General features: G+C 38.7%; 1 protein-coding gene across 1 annotated transcript in view; it reads left to right on the forward strand.

Annotated features, from left to right (window-relative positions):
* The window catches only part of EVI5 (ecotropic viral integration site 5), a 203,470-nt gene extending 194,378 nt beyond the window's left edge, over nt 1-9,092 (forward strand). The window contains 1 exon segment of the mRNA XM_075615534.1: nt 7,385-9,092. Within this exon segment, the coding sequence (XP_075471649.1) occupies nt 7,385-7,696 (312 nt within the window). The 3' untranslated portion in view covers nt 7,697-9,092.
* The last annotated feature ends 7,352 nt before the right edge of the window (nt 9,093-16,444 follow it).

Genomic DNA, 16,444 nt, shown 5'->3' on the forward strand with positions numbered 1-16,444 from the left:
AAAAATACCCAAGCAGGTAATTATGATTAGCAATGTTAAAAAGTTTATACAGCATAATTTTATGACCATTACACTGGGGTCTTAAAGCGTAAATTTAATTAATTGACAGAAATGTATTTCAAATGGTGAAGCCAAGGTGCATTTTACTGTGAAATAATGCAGGCATTTTAGGAGCGGTTTACCAAAATGTATACAAGGTTTATTTTTAGCTTTTTACGTGCTTACAATTAATTAAGCAGAATGTATTACCTATTAAAAAGAAATAACTGTAGTGGGCCATAAACTCTTTTTTAAATTAAGACTCTTTCAGTATTATAGATGGTTTATAACATTACAATGTAACATTTTCATAACCCCTTTTGAGTTCCCAAATAAAAAAAAAAATGACAATTATTTTTGGTGTCTTGAATACTAAAATATCTGTCATCGCCAAATAAATTTAGTTGCACCCCTGGCAAACTCAGATAGAACCATAGTGTTCACCAGAGCACAGGTTGAAAACACTACTACGTTACCACCTCAGCTGTGATTGTACAACCAATGCAAGTTTCCTTAAGTAAGCTACTGTATGGCTGCACGACATGCACCATACATACGTATATCAATGCTTGCTTAAATGCCTTTTCTCTGAGTGAAATATTCAGCTTATCCAAGTGTAGCTCAGGTAGTAAAAACAAATTAAAGTTATGTAGATGTAACTGCCATTTACTACAAAGCTCTCATGCCTTCAAAATCCAACAAATAGATTGTGAGATATGGTTACTAAAATGTACGCTGAACCCGAAACAGAGCTTGATGCATCTGGAAAAACACCTGAGTGGACATTGATCCATTCGGGGGCTTTAACCTTTAATGGAGCTCCAATAATTAACCCTGAATGCCTTGAAGAAGAAATCCTGGTTGAAATAGATTTTTTTTAATTTTTTTAAAGCATTGGAACCAGGGCTTCCCCAGAGCTGAATCCCATTCCTTTCAACTCCAAGAGCAGCCAAGCTCCCGAGATACTTACTGGTGACGTTACCAACATTAGTTCTTGGTTTCTCCAGGGAATTGCAGTTTCCCCTGGAGTTGCAGAGACATTAAAAAATACATTTGAAGAGGTTCCGCTCCGTAGGACCTCCTGGTTCCAATCAGAATAAAAAAGAAAAATTCAAAAGCAGCCTGGATTGCTGCTTTAAGCTAAATGCTTTCTTCATCACTGGTTTATTTCTGTTTCTGTAGAACCACAGGTACGTACGTACGTGCGGTGTGCACAAAACTAAAATGCCAACCTGTACTGGGTTTTTTCCACGATCTTTAAAAGAGATTGTGAAGCATGTGAAGAGTTAAAATCCCTTTCCCAACAATCAAATCCTTCAATTCAGTGTGATAACATCACCTTTACTACAAATCAGAACAAATTAGGATATACCCAACGTGTTTGGTTTCCAAATGATCCAATTGTAGAGTTCTCTACTCTTCTGTTCCTCAACGTATACAGTAAATGAGTGGGACACTTTGTAATCTTTCTACTTAATTTGCCACTGTTTCCATTTTTTCCCTTGCAATGAACACACACATTCTCGATTTTACTTTTACTTTCTCTCCTTTTCTTCCCTCTTGAAATGTTGCGTCCTATTTTCACTGTTCTCCTGTGATTGCCCCTTTAGTGTGGATTTCCGTTCTCTCTTTGTTTTCATTGAAAGGTGCAGCCTTAGTGAGAACGGTTAAAAATCACTTACAGAGACGTAAGTTGTTAAAAGGCACGTGAAACGATGAGCTGTGTAGTCCCCACTGGAACACCCGCAGCATCCAAGATATCCTGCTGGGTAATCGTCTCCAGTCGCTGTTACATTCCCTCGGTAACCGGAGCGGTCCTACTTCCGCGTCACGTGTCTAGTGATGTCGACACACTGCATACTCGCTACGTGATTCGGGGTTTGGATTTAGACTGGTGCTTATTCCCACAAAGGATGACACATGCAAGCCACGAGAAGTCTAACTGGATTCACAACTTCTCAACCGCGCGCTGACGTCACTAGACACGTGACACGGAAGTAGGACCGCTTTGGTTACCGCGGGAAGGTAACAGTGACTGGAGACTATTACCGAGCAGGAGATCTTGGATGCTGTGGGTGTTCCAGCGGGGACTACACAACTCATCGTTTCACACTTGTGGGCCTTTTAACAACTTACCTCTAAGTGATTTTTAACCGTTCTCACTCTAATAATGAAATTTACAGTCTTCTCTATGGGCTTTGCGCTTTCTTTTTTTTTTTCTTATAGTATCTGTCTGGACCTGAGGGTTGGATCTGGCGAAGCGAGCTGCATAACCCATATATTATCATCTTTTTGGTTTTGTTTGGACATCGTATATATTTTCATGCTGGACTTCTTTATATATTCTGATGTTTGTTCTATATGGGTATTTTGTTTTGATCAATACACATATTGTATATTTTGTATTTGTATTAATATTCAGATTACCCATGAGGGCATGAGCACCTGATTAATTTTATCATTCATTATATTATAGGGTTTTTTTACCCCATATTTTGAAAACTCTAAAAAAAATAGCTTTATCAGCAATTTGTGTTTTCCTAGGGTTTATATTAACCAATTCTATGTCTTTTGAACCAAAATGATGTATGAATTAGATAATGAGTAATTAATATTCAGGGTATATGAAAAAGTAAGTGAAACCCTGATTTTATCAGCTAAATTAAAGGGGATAATTTGAATCAGGTTTTTAAATAATTAGGTAGATCTTCAGGTGTGAGTTTGGGAGACCCCACCATAAAAGCGTTATAGATGCTAATCAGTATAGAAAGGGTTACAAAACCATTTCTAAGGATTTGGGACTCCACCAATCCACTGTAAGACAAATGGAGAAAGTTCAAGACCACAGTCACTCCAAAAACAAACAGGCAAATCAACCAGAAAGTCATAAAGAACTACAGAGTAACATCCAAGGATCGATAGGCCACTCTTGTCTTGGCTAATGTGAGTGTTCATGACTCAACTATCAGGAAAAGACTGAACAAGAATGGTATTCATGGAAGGATAGCCAGGAGGTAACCACTGCTCTCTAAAAAGAACATAGCTGCCGTCTGAACTTCGCCAAAGAGCACATAGATGATCCACAAAACTTCTGAAATAATGTTCTCTGGACAGACGAGTTAAAGGTAGAACTTTTTGGCCTCAATGAGAAACGTTGTGTTTGGCGAAAACCAAAACTGCGTTTGAACAGAAGAACCTCATCCTAACCGTCAAAAATGCTGGTGGGAGTGTGATGGTTTGAGGCTGCTTTGGTGCCTCAAGACCTGAACACCTTTCTTGTCATCATTGACACAACCATGAATTCTTCATTTTATCAGAAGATTCTAGAGGAGAATGTCAGGCCATCCGTCTGTAAGCTGAAGCGGAAGTGGGTCATGCAGCAAGACAATGATCCTAAACATACAAGCAGATCTACAAAAGAATGGCTGCAGAAGAAGAAATGCTGCGTTTTAGAATAGTCAAAGTCGGGACCTAAACACCATTGAAATGTGTCAGGATCTGAATTGAGCTGTCCATGCAAGGAAGCCCTCATATGTCAGTTGAAGCAGTTCTGTACGGAGGAATGGGTCAAAATTCCTCAAAACTGATGAGACTGACCAGCAGTTACAGGAAACGCTTACTTTGTCATTGCTGCTTAAGGAGTACTGAATATAAAGGTTCACATTCTTTTTCTCACATGGATATTTAATGTTTAATCATTTGTGGATAAATAAATGTTGAAAAAGTATCATATTTTTGTTTAATTTGTTCGTTATCTTTATTTATTATTAGGACTTAGATTAGGTTTGATTATGTGAAAATCCTAAATAGTTGACACATTTTTTTTTCTCGCCACTGTAGGTAAAATGTATTTATTTCCCCAGAAACCAAATGTCAAATAATTGCTTAAACTTTAGAATGATTACAGAATAAAGGGCAATTCCTCCTAGGACCAAAGTGTATTAATGACAGTGACATGTTTAAGAGGTTACATTTGTTTGAATGATGCTTTTTTACCCAAATCTGACGCCTATTATTTTTTTAAATCATTTATTAAGGTTAATTGGTTGACTTGTGAGTCGAGAGAATGATTTCCCGTGTCTACTGTGTGATGTTGATGTGTTGAATACGTTTGTTCAGCCACAGACCCCCTCTTGACCCCTATCCTTCTTTTTATTTATTTTATATTGGCTCTTTGATAAAACAAGACGAGCGAAGGGTAAGAACAACACTTGATTGACAGAAGCCAAAATAATCCAATGTGTGACGAATTTCCATAGAAAATCTTATAGGGGTCCAAGTTAAAATGGATGAGAAGTAAAGAGTGACTCACTGTGAGTGCTCATTTGCATGGCATTACCCAGAATCCCTGGTTGCAGTTTCGACTGTTTGGTAAGCGATAATAGGCAAAGAAAGAGTTGCAGACCTGTCTGAGACATCCAAATGTACACACAAGTGGTATTTTTATTTGATGTTCATAGAAAAGAAGGAAGGCAAGTCTTCGCTTTTAGCATGGTGAGGTTAGTTTTTAAGGAAGCCAATTCATTTATTTATTTATTTTTTTACAAAAGGCTCAGACGATTTTATGATTGCACCTTTCAAGGAACACAATTCTATGGTTGAATACAAAAAAAGCTGTTTTGTAATCAATTTGTTGTTGCACCTTTAAACAAATCTTGTACAAGTATTGTACAATACACTGAAATCTAATTAAAAAAGTTAAAAATAATTAAGCGCATAGCGCTTTGATCATCTTCTTTAAAGAGGTTATCCAAACGACATGTAAAGCACAATCATGCATTTTGCTGCCTAACTGGCACCACAGTAGCTAATTCATACTCTTAGAGCAGCTTCATTTGTTACATTATTAGAACCAACCCTCTCGGGTGCGGCATTTTGCACTTACTAGTAAGCGTTCTAGTTACATTTCTTTATACCCATGTCAATGTTGCTATGTTGCTCTAAAGACTTGGATGAGTTTACCATAACACATGGAACTGTATCCGCATAAAGAGAGTCATGCTTCCTGCAAAGAGATTGTTTGGAAGCACGTCTGTTGCCTATTCTTTGCTTTGGTATGTTTCTTGAATTCCATTGCACAGTCTATGAAGAGGTGTAGCGCAGTCAACTTTTCATATTCCACCTCTGGCATACTTAGAAGTTAGCAATTTTGCATTAATGCATGTATACAGTGTAAATGATATTTCACACTTTACTGGTTGTGTCAAATCTGAAAAGATTCATCTTTAATTCAACCTATTTTCCACATGCTTTACTTTATGGGACAGTCGGCTTCAGGTAAGGTAATTACCTATTGCAGTGTTTTGGGTGATGTGATTCCTCCTCTCATCCATTGTTATGGTGGTCTTGGCTCACTCCATTGTACAGTGATTTTAGCTCACTATTACCCATGCATTACCAAGACTGCTGTGCACAGCTACCTCAACCATTTACTGATGTAGTCAGGTCCCCTCCGGTCCCCCTGTCTCCCGTTGCCCTTCCTTACCTCTGAGGCTGAGGGGGGGTGTGCGGGGAGGGAGACGGGTTTGCCGGCAGCCCCTTTTGCAGGGTGCCGCCATGTTTAGGTGCGCGCATCACGATGTTCGCGCAAAGAAGGTTGCGGCGGCAATTATTGAGTCGCACATGCGCGCAGTGTAGGGAGCGCACGCGGTGGCAATGCAGTAGAACAGCCGCAGGGACAACAACTACCATACTGCCAAGGGAGATGGCACAGGTGACCCACAACAACCAATGGGATGACTGGTTTCCCCTGGAAGGGGAAGGTATACTTACTGCATGCTGGGACAGGAAGAGGCAGTCAAGGTCAGGACAAAGAGGGAGCAGGTAGGGCCCCCGGTGCAGTGCTTCGGTGGGCTAGGCCAGAATTGCCCCAAGGTCCCAGATAGTTCCCTGACTCACTGTAGAGAAACTCTGTGTATGCTGTAGGGAAAGGCCATAGTGCATAGGAACTCCTTCACTGTAGCAATAGTGTGAGGCATGCTGCAGGAAATTGCCTGAGAAGTGCAGCCTGTTGCAGAGGAGACTACTCAGACATCTGTGATAGACTATTTATATGGGTACAATCCATTTGGGAAGCCCCTCCAGAGGCATCCGCCTGAGGATCCATCCAAGAGAGAAGCATCAGACCGCGCCGCAGAACCACGTCGCTAATCTGCAGATTGCTGCTGTTGGTCTTGACCAGGGTGGTATTTATAAGTGCACCAACGGGCTCCAACACACAGGGAAGCGCGCTATCCCACACACACACTCTTTGGGGAGGAACTTGCTGGTGGACACTTGTGGGTTACGTGCCCAGGCACTCCAGTACTTTGGGGTTCTCGACAGGGAGGTGTTATTGTGGGGTGATAATCTGCTAGTGCTTTCAGACCTGCAGTGCTTTGGGAACATTCACCTGGACGGTGCCACTATTGGGTCATATTCTTTGGCTGTGTTATGATATGGTACATGCAAATTATATGTGTTTAGTAAATACTGTTCTTATACCATCGTGTGTATATCGGTTCCGGTGAAGAGCTCCTCCCACTACACTGGGATTCCTCACCGGTGGAGGCGCTGCATAAGATAATAAGTATACCCCAGGCTCCCAGTAGCAGAGGCTCGGGCCTCTTGTGAGCCAAACAGGTGATAGCAGCACAGGTAGTTTCAGTACCCAGGGGGGTACAAGATCTACACTTACAACACAGAAACATTTTCGTTTGGAAATTCCTCCATAAAGTATATTATTGGGTTTCTTGGAATGTTGACAGATGCACTGTAGTCATGGGAATCAGAAGTACTTTAGGTGCTATTAGGGTTTTGAAAATGTAAACCAGGTTAATCTTTGAAGGGGTTTGATAAAAAGAACCACATGATGACTTACAAATGGTTTACTGGTTTCATTATTTGTTTATGTATGCTCCGTTCTCTTCAGTGCCTTTAAGAATTCTGCCATAGGACATTTGAGGTGACACTGAACAATTAAACCGCCTCAGAATCCAATGCAGCCTTGATCGTTTCATCACCTGCACTGCTGTGTCTGAGAAAGAGAAATCATTTCTTCACTTGTATGCTGCAATTTGTTAATGTTGGCACCCAATCAGTAGTCATCTTGAGTATTTTGTGTGTTTTGTAGAAGGTTGTGGTTCCACATAAAAATATAATTTTTGACTAAAGCATTGGTCACAACAGGCTCTGTAGAATTTGATCTGAAGCTATACAGAGCTAGAGCAACATATTTGCTGGCCCTCAATTATTGAGTGACATAACAGATTGTATACTTCCATATAACCCCTGAAATACATACTCCTTTTTAGTGTGATACACTTTGTCAAATTAAGTAGTATAACACTGTTATTTCTTTTGACAGATAAGGTGTCTACAAAATCAGAGGGGCTTCCCAGACCAACCCACTTTTGATGGGATCCATATCGTCAACCATATAATAGGGGATGATGAGTCTTTCCATTCCTCAGATGAAGACTTTGCTGCAGGCTCACTGCAGGAGGACGAGGTTCATTTTTGTCTGCACAGAAGACCTGGAAAGATGGCATTGGGCTCAACTGTTTTGGACAACAGTGACAGTGATATGGAAGGCCCGTCAATTCCAACAGATTCCAACAGAGTGGTTTCCAAACACAATAACCTGAAAATAACAGAATCTTATTCCACTACTGTTTGATCATCACTGTGACTCTCCACCAAGATTCACAATCTCCTTGGATTGCATTGTCATTCCTACAAATTGTCATGTATTGTACAAGATGAATACATGGCCTTTCAGCCTGGCTGACCCAGCATGGATATAACCTTACCTGCCTTCACGTTTTGCCAAATCTTCACCACTGCCATACAGTCAACTGCAAAGTTTGATGAACCCACACTGGTTCTAACAGTATTATCAGTCATTGCTTTGTTTTCTTGAATGTTTCTAGTTTTACATAAAAGCGAGTAACTTATTTGTTTACAACTTTAAAGCGGGAAAGTTAATTGTGCAGTTTCACTCAATTTTGACATTCTGGAGAAGAAAAGAAATGGTGTGCAATATTTTATGCATATTGAACAAAGGTTATGCTTTTTTATATTTGTTATGATTCTTGATCAAGCAGAGTTTCTATAAGGCATCTGATTCATGGGGTTAACTGTTTGATTATAATGTACATGTTTCCTGTTTTTATTAAGAGCCCGCAATAACACTAAATCACTGAGATCAACAATATATAACACTCCAAATAAAACTAATTTAAAGCAGTAGTATTATAAAAGAAAATGAAACCTTTAAAACACCTTGTAGCCTGGGCTGGTAAATGTGTCTGATAATGTTTGTGTTAAGTGATTATTCTCTTTGTTGTGGTGTTAACACATCCTTTCCAGCGTTACTTCCTCTAGGTCACTAGGTGACATCACTAATACATACAGCATGATTGCAAAGGAAGCGAATAGCATTGTTCACTAGCTTTTCATGGGATTATTTGTAGTTGTTTGTTTTTCGTTTTTTTTGTTTTTAATATGTTAACCAACAACTATAATACAGCATACATGGTATATGAAAAAAAAGGATTAATACTGAAAGCATTTAAAAAAAATTAACTCAACTCACTATTCAAGATGTGTCAAACATATTTAGCTAGTACTGCTGATATAATTTCATTGATCGTTATGTGTTCTGCAACAGATTTTTTTTCAATATTAAATCATTAAGAAATTTATTTAAAGGTCACTATGCAATGGCAGGAGAAAGCGGCTTGAAGCTGCAAAACGAGACCGAATGTTCAGTGATTTTTAATAGAGCTGCTTTTGTCTTTTAATTTGTATATGTTTGAGTATGTTGCTAACTAAAAGGGCCATTAGTGTGTTATGTATATTTACAGTACGTACAAAATATATCATATCTTTCATGCACAAGGTGTACATTACACATAGTCATTTTATAAGTGAAATTCTGAAATAGAACTGTGGTTTCTGCATCCTAACAGGAGTAAAGGTGTGTGTGTGTGTGTGTGTGTGTGTGTGTGTGTGTGTGTGTGTGTGTGTGTGTGTGTGTGTGTGTGTGTGTGTGTGTGTGTGTGTGTGTGTGTGTGTGTGTGTGTGTGTGATGCAAAATACTAACCGTATATTTTTGTGAAATAGATTAAGATCCTTGCTTTACATTTCACGTTAGAAAATTGACATCTGACAAATGCTTGGTAAATTGGTAAAAACACTATTGATGGAAATATATATATCATTTTTCATGATATTTTGTGTCATGGCATCATTATGTAAGAAATTAACAAACTCGTCCTCCAAAGCGAAGAAGGAACCGACACTTCAGGGGTCTTGGTAGAAAATACATTTATTCCATTTATTCCTTGTCCACTTTGGAGGACTTGGAAGCTATATATCTGCCCGCATTGGGCTGATTTTCGTGCACCCGAGGCAGCTGATCTTATCCAGTGAGTGCACCTATACTTTTCTAAGGAAATGAACAACTATACATGAATTACTAACATTTTATTTTGATAAGAGATGCAATTGATAGTACATGATAGCTTTGTATTCGCTTGTCTCTGTTAATGGATTAGGGCTTACAATAAAGGCACAGCAAAGGAATATACATCTAGTATCTGCTAGTACATCTCATTAGAGAAATGGCACAATGTCCCAATGTTTAGTTATTAGTAATGTTTTGCCAATGACTGGAAAACTAGGAAACCTATTTAATAAACTACCAAGATTGAAATTTTGAGACTCTGTAACTTCAGAATTTGTATTCCTTGTGAACACTCTGTATTTATCATGGAAGTTTCTCTTTGATTCTGTCGAACATTTGTAATTAGCTACCCATTGAGTCATAACCCATGATTCACTTATAAATTACAATAAGCCTTGTGTTTCACTGTAATATTCTTTGAAGACCAACTCTCCTCCCCGTTGTCAAAACCAAAAGCATAGGTTAATAAATATTGGCATATAAAAAATGCAATACTGCCTTCTCTGAATTTAATTTCTCACATATATTGATTAATAAGGGGAATAACAGTGCCAAGTTGATCCTAAAAAAAAGATCTGTACAGCTCAAAGTCCCCAGCTGTCTGGGACAGGAGAAAATGGCTTCCTTCTGACAAACAATGGTGGGTTGTACAAGTTATTTCCATTGGGATTAAGTGGACCTAACCAGAAGTACTCTTGTAGCCATATTAATATTTTAGATCAAGCACATTTTTCAAGCAACAAGTAACAATGCACAAGATGTTATATGGCTTTGTGCTTTCATTTGTACTTGTTCAATAGCCGGTTTTGATTAGTATGAATTGAGGGTTATTGTATTGTATCACTATTGCCAATGCAAATTGGAATGAAGAGTACAAGTATCTGCTGGAGCCAAGATAGGTTAGAGAGAGCTAATGGGGGTCAATCTTTTATCTTAACACTATTCAACAGCTATGAGTGTTCCCATTAGACACATGGAGGAACCTACTGTACTGTACTAGTCAGGGCTTCTGTGTTTATTCTACAATTTGCACACATGCTACTGTATGTGTAAAATCAGCAAGAATCCTTATCAGAGGGGATTATACTAGATCTGTATGTTGTAATGCTGAGACACTGCTGAGGTGTAAAAGGCGGGAGGGAAGCAGGATGGAAGATTGATGTCTCCTAAGTTTGATACTCTGACCTTCTTGTATGTAAGCTATTAGTCATGCAAAATGGGGACGTGGTGCCTGGAAGCAACTTGGGGGTTTGCTGACACGTTAAATGGATCTTAATTTTATAATAATAAAATCTAGTGAACATACAAGGAGGCTTCAAATCATTCCTAAATCTTGGACAAAACCTCTTCTACTAATGGTTTTTGTTGTTAAGCTTTATAGTTCTCTACATAACTGATCTATTCCACAAAGCAACATCTACTGATACTGCAGTTAACCATAATGATCAAAAATAGTTTGGGCTATTATCACATTTTATCAGGTTTCCAAATTTAGGTTCAAAAGCACAACTGAAAATCTCAACCAATGTCCTAGGTTAAACAGCACACGTAGACTTTTTTTTTTTTTAAACAGTCCTTAGGAGCTCATATACTGTATAACCAAGGAAAGAATCTAGCAAAAGCACAGAAGATGGGGATTGGGCTGAGATTAGTAGGACTTCTGGTAGAATGCCAGTGCGTAGTAATAATAATAACAACTTTATATAGTGATTTTCTCCCAATGGGACTCAAAACACTTCACAGTTACAAAGAGAGCAAAAGAAGAAACATTTATGGTTATAAACGAGACCAAACACAAGGGAAGATACAATACAGGATGGGACGGTACTGTAGCTATTAAATGCTGGACAGGTTGTGGTTCATTAATTAAATGCCTGGGTAAGCAGGTAGGTCTTGAACCTGTTTTTATAGATTTCCATTTCGGTAGCCTTGTAGATACTTTTTTTTTTTACGTCAATAAAAACCGGGAGTCACTGCCGCATGTGATCACAATAAGAAAGGGAAAGTAAATACAGCTTGTACATTACTTACAAAAAATGTGTGTAACTAGTTACATGGAGCTGTCCCTTTAATCATTTTATGGCAATACAATAATTCAGGAAAATCTATGTAAATTGTTTTAAAACAGAAAGTGAAATCCCTTCAAAAATTATTTGTATATAGAGAGAGAGAGAGAGAGAGAGAGAGAGAGAGAGAGAGAGAGAGAAAATATATATATATATATATATATATATATATATAATGATTTTTTACTTTGTCACAATGAGTTACTAGGCAGCAAAACCACTATATCCTTTGGAGGAAATAGCTGCCTGTATTTCTTATCTTTTAAAGGACTGTTAAAATGGATGTTGTGTCTGGAGTCCTACCATAAAAATAAGGTGCAAAATAAAGCATGGTAGTATTTTTCTCATTAAATAATGGCTATCTTAATGAACCCAGTTTTATTAATGCACAATCAAAAGTTACTGCATTGCATGTGTTTGTCTTTGCCAACAGAATAAGGCCCTCACTGTGTTCTTGTTTTAATAGTTGATCCCCTTTCACTTACCATGCCGCCAGAAAAGCATTGAAATGCAGGACTTTGCAGCATCTCTTAAAGTGAAGAGTTGAAAGTAATTATTTTAAAGCACCTTCTGTTTCCTATCATTGCAGTACACATTAGTTGGCACTTACAGTATTGTTGTACTCAAAATACTTTGTTGTTAATGGAAGAATCACAAGAATCCTATGCAGAATGCAAAAGTACCCAAACCATCCTGCAGCACAAGGGCAATCTGTTCAGAGGCCTGTATGCTATTTTCACGTGGAGTATTCACCTCCAGAGGGAGATCATCCCAAACATACAGGCTGGAGATATCCCAGAACAGAACTTGCCACATAACATCCACCTGCCGCCCACACATCTTATCTTGGCTCCCCAGATAACATACAGGAGCAGTGATTATGCATGGATATGCCAGTGGTTATTTCTTCCTATATTTATGCTCTGTACATAGGGATTCATTGGGAATACAAATTCTACTAACTGCAAGAGCTTGTGTGTAGACCATCTTGTAGCGACTCAAGAACAGAGATATTGATTTGCCAAGATTACAGGGTGTTGGTTCTGGGATTTGAAATATCTTGTCTGGCCACTTCTGCCTAAAGAAGGTCTAGATCAATAGTAAAACAAAAGTAGAGGAGAAAGGCTGCGCACTGCAAAATAAAGGGCTGGAGGCAAAAGTAGAAAAAATATAAAAATGCTTTAATTAAAGTGCATAATAGCCTAAGCTAAGGGTGAACAAAAAGAAAAAAGGTTTCACGCCTTAGTGGCGCTTTATCAAAGGGTATCCTCCGTTAGAATGTGCTTACCTTAAATAGATGCTCAAGGTCTAGATCAAGGCAAAACTGGAGCAAAAACGGCACAAGATGTATCATAAATAACAAATCCAATTGATTTTAAAGAGGCAATCCAAGGTGACTGATTTTTTTTGTGAATTAATTTTAAAAATGTATCTGCTCCAGCTATTTCCCAGCCTGTGGGCCAATAGGAAGCCATCATGTCAACGGGGCCGCTTCCTATTGGCCCATGTAAGCTTCAAACTTGAAAGCTCCGCTTGCTGAGCCAGAGCAGCTACCGGTACCTGCTTTGGATGTAAGTATCTCCGGAGTAGGCCATCCGAGCTGAAATTAATGGGATTCGCTCCGGAGACCCCCTGCTTCAATTCAATATTAAAATAAAATCACGGTCTTGGATTGTTCCTTTAATGGGACTTTTTTCTTTGATACAAACGATGCAGTTATTTTGCCCCAGAATTGTTTCACTTTTTCCTTGATACATATGCCTCCATATATATATATGTACACACACACACGCACACACACACACACACACACACACACACACACACACACACACACACACACACACACACACACACACACACACACACACACACACACACACACACACACACACACACATACACATACCTATTAACCTCCTATGAGAGGTGGGACATGTTCATAAGACTGATATTCTTGAATTCAGCAAACCCAGAGGGATTTAATTTTTTTTTTAACAAGATAGAAATAAGTAAAGTTGTTGTTTTAAGGGGGATTTAATATTTCTAAGGGAGCCAGTTACACTGACAATTTGAAGCTGCAATGTCTGCAGAAGCCTATGAGAGATTAACTCATAAAATGTTAGTTTCTTACTCTGAGCATTTTCTACTTATTTATTTTTTTAAACCATATTTTTCTAATGTTAAAACAGGATAATTTTTTTAATCTCTAGCTTCTAAAGGTTGCCATGGTAATGTTTTTTATTGCAATGGGCTCTGCTGAAAACATCATTTGTACTTCCCGGACACTTAATATTCACTTTAAATACTATCAAGTTGATCTACTGAATGATCAGATTTAAAAATAAAAAAATAAAAACAGCATTGAAAAGGGCAAGAAGAGATCTCCTGAAGTGAATACAAAATAAAATGCTAAATACATAGCGATCAGCGCGAACTGCTGCTTTTAGAAAAAAATATTTTGATCCTTTATTTGGGGCAATATCTGTCAAGTCCAGGTCAGAACAAGCACTTGCTGAAGAGGAGGTAAGGAGACTGTCTGGGATTATTTCAGTTTGTGTCTCCTGAATCTTGTGATTCAGCCTCTGGGAGAACATCTCGCCCACCTAGACCCAATTTAACCATTACCTAAATCCAGAGGAAATGAGCAGTCCCCATCTCAGTGTCAGTGTATTTTCAGATCTATACACAGTTACTTTGCCAAAAACCACCAAAGGTTATTTCTAGGTTGAGACTGGTATAAATGATACATTGCTCCTGCTTATAAGTGTACAATAAAAAAAATAAGGAAATTAATTTTATATAATGACACTTAAGATCACCATTGATATAACACCTAGAAGTTATATGTACAGACACATCTCCAGTCAAGTATATGAAAATGATCCATAAACTATGTTTGCCATACATACATTTTAGTATACATTAAGCTTTACACTAGTAATAAAACATTGTAGGGCATTGGTATGTGAAGGTGATGTATGTTTGTCTTGTATATTGTTGCAGCATACACAGAAATGTGTACATACAAATCCAGGCCCCTAAGACAATTACAATCAAATTATAGATGCTTGGTAAAGGGATTTGTTCAATTTCACAAGCAGCTGATGCAGAGATCTGAAGCAGGCTCACCACTTCAAGGTAGTGATATGACCACTGTACTATCCTTCCATATGGACCACAATTCACTTTCTAATACCCTGCAGTTTCCCTATTTAGTTCTGTTATATACAAAGGTCTTAGACTGGACTGAAATGGTGGTCCTGCCGGAACAGATACTTTCCCTGGATTCGTCTTCCTTTACTTTCCTACCTTGAATAATGTGGGGCCCAAGAATTCCCAGGTCCCCGGTTCATTTTTGAGTGAGAATGGGGTGGTGGTTATGGGATGTTGAGCACGGGGTACTTGGGGGGGGGGGGGGAAGCGGGGCAATTTATTAAGATTGGGGGGTATTTAAGTGGTTGTGCATGGGTCGGCACCAGTTGGTCAGTGGGGGAGGACTGTTCAGTGCCACAGAGCACTGGGCACAATATTTTCAAGGCCTGTGACGGGGCTTAATAGTCCCGGCACTTTCACTCACAAGGCCCAAAACATCAGGCCTGTCCCGGCACTTTCACTCACAAGGCCCAATACATCAGGCCTGTCCTGGCACTGTCACTCACAAGGCCCAAAACATCAGGCCTGTCCCGGCACTTTCACTCACAAGGCCCAAAACATCAGGCCTGTCCCGGCACTTTCACTCGCAAGGCCCAATACATCAGGCCTGTCCTGGCACTGTCACTCACAAGGCCCAAAACATCAGGCCTGTCCCGGCACTTTCACTCGCAAGGCCCAAAACATCAGGCCTGTCGGTTCTTTTCATTTCTGTTTCTATACAGACTAAAAAGGGTCTTAAAGCAGCAAAACGTTAAATCTTATTCATTTTTTTATTTAATAAATCAGTTCTGTAATATTAGACAATAGTGACGTGTTTTTTTCTTTGTTTTTATTGAACTCTTAAAGCAGCAGTCCAAGCTGCTCCTCCTCTCACATAAAGCAGCAGTCCAAGCTGCCATTTAAAAAAAAACAATCCCCTTTAGTATGTGCATCATTCACACAATGTTAAGTAATTAGCTAAGTTGCCGATCAATAGGCGAGGATTCGGCTCGGGTTTCACTAAATGGCTGTTAGTACAGCAGAAGAGGACCATAGATGCAAAGCTCTATGGGGAAGGTCATGTGACCAGGCAGTCGCTAGATACAATGGTGCACAGCTAGAGAGAGGGTAGGGCTCAAAAGGGGGTGTGCCAGAGGCTGTTTCAGAAGAGGAAGGAGATGTGACTTTGTAAATAGTTGCTATAGAAACAAGAAAATGCTTGTTACATTATAATACATTAAAAATGTCATTCAGTTGTTTTTTTAAAATGCTACAAGTATTTTCTCATAGTACAGAACTGATTTATTAAAAGAAACACGTGGGATTTTGCTTGGCCTGCAGCTTTAATGTCATTTTTAATGAGTTTTAAAGCATCCTTTGATTTCTATAACAGATTTGAGTCCACCTCCCAAGCAGGGCAAAATGTTTGCAATACTTTCCTGTTTTGGACAATTTGTTGCAAATGTTTCCAGCAGTAATCTGTAACAATAGATAATGTTATTTGTAATATAAGGATATATTATAGCTGCTGAGTTACACTGACTGAAGCGGACATTATGTTAGGCCCACAATCAAGATTTTTACAGATTTATAACAGTAAGACCAAATGATTGCCTTCTCTGGTAAGAGTGTGGAATTATACATTGTCACATGCTTTACATATAAAATAAGAATACAAAGTTGGAAAGTAGTTTTGCTGCTTTAAATAAAGTTAAGTGAGAGGAAAGAAAGAATCCCTATATTGTGGCACTTAGAG

The sequence above is a fragment of the Ascaphus truei genome, chromosome 10, assembly GCF_040206685.1.
Source record: "Ascaphus truei isolate aAscTru1 chromosome 10, aAscTru1.hap1, whole genome shotgun sequence".
Lineage (NCBI taxonomy): Eukaryota > Metazoa > Chordata > Amphibia > Anura > Ascaphidae > Ascaphus > Ascaphus truei.